At 38.7% G+C, this 5,888-nt stretch overlaps 1 protein-coding gene across 1 annotated transcript; it reads left to right on the forward strand.

The window, feature by feature from the left end:
• Window positions 1-1,081: 1,081 nt before the first annotated feature.
• LOC123583142 lies at window positions 1,082-4,882 on the forward strand. The gene is made up of 2 exons (XM_045450001.1): window positions 1,082-1,224; window positions 4,104-4,882. The coding sequence occupies exons 1-2, from the start codon at window positions 1,149-1,151 to the stop codon at window positions 4,655-4,657; spliced, it is 630 nt and encodes a 209-aa protein (XP_045305957.1). The 5' UTR covers window positions 1,082-1,148; the 3' UTR covers window positions 4,658-4,882.
• Window positions 4,883-5,888: the final 1,006 nt, after the last annotated feature.

A 5,888-nucleotide genomic window follows, 5' to 3' on the forward strand; every position in this document is an offset into this window, starting at 1 on the left:
TGGAAAAGTGCAATCATGATTCCAACAGGCTGCATGATATAAAAACCATAAAATTGTACATAGTGTCGGGATGTGGTAATGTAACAGCAGAGGAGGCTGCTGGGGACAGGCTTTGTTTTCCTGGTCTCATTAAAATCCAGTTACTGCTTCCATTTGTTTATATATTGGATTCCCGTTAACATTGATTATATGCTGTTACTGTTTTCTTACTAAATTAAACTTGCAAGTCGAAAAGCTGAACACCACTAAGAGTATTTATTTCCTTATAATCGGTTGGCTTGTAATTAGGATCAACTGCCTACTTGGGAAGCGTATCTGGTTCATGAGCCCAAAGGACAAGTTTCTACAGAAGATGTTCTCTGAGGCCTTAGAAAAAGTTATCAGAAAGGTCCCCTTTCTAAAAATCAAATAAATAAATAAATAAATAAATAGCTGCTGATAAAGTTAAGCTTAGCAACAGCGTATCCTAGTTTAAAACAAATTTTAGAGCCAGATTTTTTAACCCTCAATACAAGTTTACCACTAAAAAAAAAAAAAAAAGGCCAAATATCAAATGTTTTAACCTTCTACTATCCTCCAGGCACTGTAATTCATGCTTGTTTGTATCCATACTGTTTCATTTCGTCCTCATACCCTCACACCGTTCTTTGAAGGAGATGATTTGCCCCCTTCTTTTCATAGGTGAGGAAATTCAGGAACAGAGTGGTTAGGTTACCTGCCCGTGGTCACACAGATATTAAACACCTGAACTGGGATCTGAGTCTCTCCTCGAACATTTAAACGATTTTGCTCATATGAGTGGTGATGATCTCAACCTAATCAAGTTACACAGACTTGTCTCTCACCAACTCACTTTGCAGCTTCTGCAGCTCCACCTGGTGTCAACGTTCACAGTTTTTCCTTCTGCAGTTAGTGGGCTTAGATCCCTTCAGCTCTTTACTTATTGACGTCCTCCTCTATAAAACGGTGTGTCGTGTGTACCCGCTTCAGTGGGCTGTTGTGACATCACATAAGATGGCACACGCAGTGTCTAGCGGACCATCCAACACATTCAGAACTGTCTCCCCTTGCGCCTTATAACTCTGTCTCCCATCCACTAAATAAGAGAAAGTTCTAACCGCCCTTTCTCATTTTCCTTTTCTTAGTGCATGCTAGCCCAACATCCTCTTGAAGAGAAATGGAGAAAGAGAGTTCTTTCCTGCCACACAGGGACGTCACAGAAGCGTGTGAAACTTCTTAATCTTCTTTTACCAAATAGAAAATTTTCAGTCACTTTATTAACCCACTAATTAATTAATAATCACTCTTCGGATCAACAGTTTTTTTTGTTGTTTTTTTTTTTAATTTTTTTTAACGTTTATTTATTTTTGAGACAGAGAGAGACAGAGCATGAACGGGGGAGGGGCAGAGAGAGAGGGAGACACAGAATCTGAAACAGGCTCCAGGCTCTGAGCGGTCAGCACAGAGCCCGACGCGGGGCTCAAGCTCACGGACCGCGAGATCATGACCCGAGCCGAAGTCGGCTGCTTAACCGACTGAGCCACCCAGGCGCCCCATTGGATCAATAGTTTAATTGCATACGAAAGATGTATTCAAAAATACCCAGTTTTAAAATATTTGAACTATGAACTTTACAAAAACTTTTAAGCAGAGATATAAAGTGTTTCATATGCCTACATACACAATTAACTAACAGTTTGCTACATTTTATTTTTAAGGAATTTTTGTTTAATACATGAGTTTAAGTTTACTACTTAATCAGCAAGCCGAACAAACACGACAAGCTGTGCTGGAATTTCAGTTTAAAGAGAACACTGGTTTCAACTAATGCTATTTTCAATGTCCCCGGGTAATGAAACTACCCCATCAATGATGTTCTTGCCTAGCACTTGGATGATTTACAAAAAAGTACATTTATGCATGAATTTGGCCACCTTTAACCACTCTAAGGAGAGATGCTGTCCCTTTTTATGGAGTAAGAAACTGAGTCCTACAGTGTAGGTGACTGGCTCAAGGTTACACAGCTAGCTGGTAACAGAAATGGGAATGAAATCAGGTCTTCTGATTCCAAATTCTTCCCTGTTTCTAGCACATACACTACAAGTAACATAAGTAGCCTTAAGACACGCTAAGACATCAATATTATCATCGACATCCAATATTCACAAGTTAATGATGATAAATTTACTATTTCACCTTATCAAATTAATAATGTATTAACTCATTGAACAAGTATTATTACTAAATAATTGTCAGATAAATGTTAATTATTATTTTAATTAACTGAATTATTGGAATGATTTACTAGATTACTAATAAGGATAATAATTTAATGACATAAAAAAAACTAATGAGACTTCCTCTCTTATTTTTAAATCCTTTCTTTTTCAAAATGTTATCTTAGAAAGTCCAAATGTTTTTATTCCTTGTTTGAAGTTTCTAGACCTTTTCAAACTGAATTTTTATTGTCAATCAACTTTGGCTGTACTTCAGAAACTTACCCTAGATTCTCACTCCCACCATTATGACCCTGCAGCCTAATACTCTAAAAACCCTCTCTAACCAAAATGTTCTACTTCTCAGCTCCCTTTCACCCCTTCTTTCTTGACGCTTCTCTGTTAACTTCATCAAAGCCCTGACCCTTCCATCTTCCTTTGAGACTGTCTACCTTCTTCTCCTGGTTTCTCTCTCTGCCCTGCTCAACCTCAAGCCCCATTGTCCAGAGGTGATAGCGTATTTTCTTATCTCCAGAGCACTCCATTTCTTGCACCCGGAAACTTCTATGGTGTCTCCCAGCAAAACACCAAACCCAAATCAGTGATATCTGTCCAGAGAAATGAGTGTCTCTGAAGACACCACACCAGAGTGACTTGTTCCTACTCACTATATTCCTGTCTCACCTCAGCAAAGCTGAAACCACAGCTACCAACACTCGTACTTGACTGCAGTCACCATACTCTCACTTCCTCTGGGTAGAGCAGACAATGAGACCTACTAAGACTCTTAAATCACTCCTGCCCCCAGTTTCCCTGGGATCTTACTCCATGAGCCAACAGAAGCACATTCAAGTTTTTCTCAGTTTGAAGATATAGATAGATAGATAGATGATAGGTGGACAATAGATTGATAGATGATTAATGGTGGTGAATGAATGAATACATAGATGTAACTCACTTGATTCTCAGATCCTTAGAAATACAGTACAATGTATCTTCTCATCTTCACAACTTAACCTTTAGGAGGCGCTATATTCCAAAGGCTATATAGTCTCTATTCCTCATTTTCAAGTCATTTCTCAACCCACTTACAGGGGCTTTTTGTCCCCACTTAAACTTACCACAGAAAATCTCCAATGACCCCCTTAGCTGCCAAATTAGTGGATACTCTTTCATACCACTGCTTAATTGACACTGTGAATTATTCCCTTCTGCAAAAGTCTACACTTCTGTGATTTCTAAGATTTTGAGTAACCTCTTTTCTCTCTCTCTCTCTCTCTTTTTTTTTTTTTTTTTTTTGTTCTTCTTTTCCTCTGTTCACTGATGAAACATTTGTGTTTCTCAATGTCCTGTCATCAGCTCACTGGTGAACTCATTTTAAATGCTTTCTCTGATTGTCCTCATTCATTCTGGTGCTTTCAACTAGTGTGATCATTCCCAAATACATACATATATATATATATATATATATATATATATACTCACAAAGATCTGTACGTATGCATAAGGGTATCTGCAAATGTACATAGGAATGGGTGTGTGTGTGTGTGTGTGTGAATGTGTGTCACTACACACACACAAAAACAAAACAAAAATGCATAAATATCCATAAATGTCTCCAGCCAGTCCAGCTGTCTTCCCCAGGGTTTGGGAATCATGTAATCAACTGGCTTCTGGAGATCTCTCCCTACACACCCTATGCAGATGTAAACTCAATGCTTTAAAATTGAATGTATTTTTTTTTCTCCCAGATCAGTGCTACATCCATTCAGACCCCTAAATTAAAAACCTCAAATTCATCTTTGACTCTTTTACTATGTATTTCTAATCAAACATAAAGTCTTATTAATTTTATTCAATATTTTTTCCTCTACTTCCCTTGTCTAGAAAAACATCCTGACTCAGTGGGATTACTAAATGTCCAATCCAATCATTACCTCCAAATGGTCCATCATCTGGAAAACACCCAATATGGAAATACCCAGATCACTTGTCTACCTAAAAATCCTGTGTGTTTCACACAGCCTTCAAGTAATCAAGGCTCAGGGGAAGCGAGAGGGATTTGTAAACCCTGGAGCAAGCTTCTGCCTCCTGGAGACCGCTGCTATGTAGAGACCCTGGGTGAAGCCACCATCACCATGTCTGACCAGGAAGCAAAACCTTCAGCTGAGGACTTGGGGGATGAGAAGGAAGGAGAATACATTAAACTCCAAGTCATTGGACAGGAGAGCAGTGAGATCCACTTCAAAGTGAAAATGACAACGCATCTCAAGAGGCTCAAAGAAGCACACTGTCAAACACAGGGAGTGCCAGTAAATTCAGTCAGATTTCTCTTTGCAGGTCAGGGAATTGCTGGGAATCACACTCCAAAAGAACTGGGAATGAAGGAAGATGTGATTGAAGTTCATCAGGAACAAACAGGGGGACGTTCAATGATTTAGATATTCTTTTTTTTTCTTTACTCTCGATCCTTTTTTATTTTTAAAAATGTTTTTTTAGAATGTAGGTGTTCAACACAGACTGGAAAACGGGCACCCCATCTCTTTAAAACATCTGATGATTTGAATTCTCGTGTCCATGATTCATTTCCACTTGTTTTCATTGTGCTGATTTTTGGTGATCAAACTTCAGCCCCCTTCATATTGCACTCTCCTTTTTAAAAATTACATGTGAGCACAGAAAGGCCACCTTTTCCTTTTCCGGGTCTGTGTATTTTCAGGCTTGCGATAAATAAGATAAAAAAATGAGGGTGTTCATAATAACTTTCCAATCGACCCTGAAGTTCCCACATCTGATTGCTTCACTCCTGGACTATGACTGTGGGTGATGGAAGTTTTTCAGAAAACTGAACTGTGAAAAAATGACCTTTCCTTAACTTGAAGCTCCTTTTAAAATGTGAGGGTCTGAACCAAAAGAAGAGAAACATCAGGGGCACCTGGGTGACTCAGTTGGTTAAGCTTTAGACTTTGGCTCAGGGCATGATCTCACAGTTCATGAATTCAAGCCCCACATCAGGCTCTCTGTTCTTAGCCCAGAGCCTACTTCAAATTTCTGTCGCCCTCTCTCTACCCTTCTTCTGTCCATGCTCTCTCTCTCTCTCTCTCTCTCAAAAATAAATAAACATTAAAAAAAAAAAAGAGAAGAAAAATATCGGACTGGAGTCAAGACATCTGTCAAGAGACAGTGAAAGTGAAGACTAACGCCAAAGATGGCTTCACTGAAGTAAAAGCATTTTAAGAGAAAAGAAAAATCTTGTCAGAAGATCCCAGAAAAGTCCTAATTTTCATTAGCAGTTAATAAATTTACTCATGCAGAAGTGTATTCAACAGAGCCCTGCTCTTTTTTAATTTTATTTGTAATTTTTGGCCGGGGATATGGGTTTCCAATGGACATTGTCTGTACCACCTTCGTTAAAATAAACAAACGATTTGTAAAAGCCATAAAAACAAACAAAAACAAAGACCAAACACAAAACCAAAAATCAAGGCTTATTCCCTGCAACTTCTTTTACCTCATCTCTCCAAGACATATTGAACTCAAGGGCAGACCCAACTCCGGTGGGGCCCGAGGCAACTACAACGTGGTGAGGGAACCCTTTTTAAAGGGGAAAAAAAATGATCCAAAAGGAAATATTTATTTCACATGAAAAAAGAGATCACAGCAAATGTCGAA

The sequence above is a fragment of the Leopardus geoffroyi genome, chromosome B1 (assembly GCF_018350155.1).
Source record: "Leopardus geoffroyi isolate Oge1 chromosome B1, O.geoffroyi_Oge1_pat1.0, whole genome shotgun sequence".
Taxonomy (NCBI): domain Eukaryota; kingdom Metazoa; phylum Chordata; class Mammalia; order Carnivora; family Felidae; genus Leopardus; species Leopardus geoffroyi.

Coding starts and splice junctions, on each gene's coding strand:
- LOC123583142 (XM_045450001.1), top strand. CDS start 1,149: ATGCTAGCCCAACATCCTCTTGAAGAGAAATGGAGAAAGAGAGTTCTT. Junction 1,225..4,103: donor CACAGGGACGTCACAGAAGC/GTGTGAAACTTC, acceptor TCCCTTGTCTAG/AAAAACATCCTGACTCAGTG.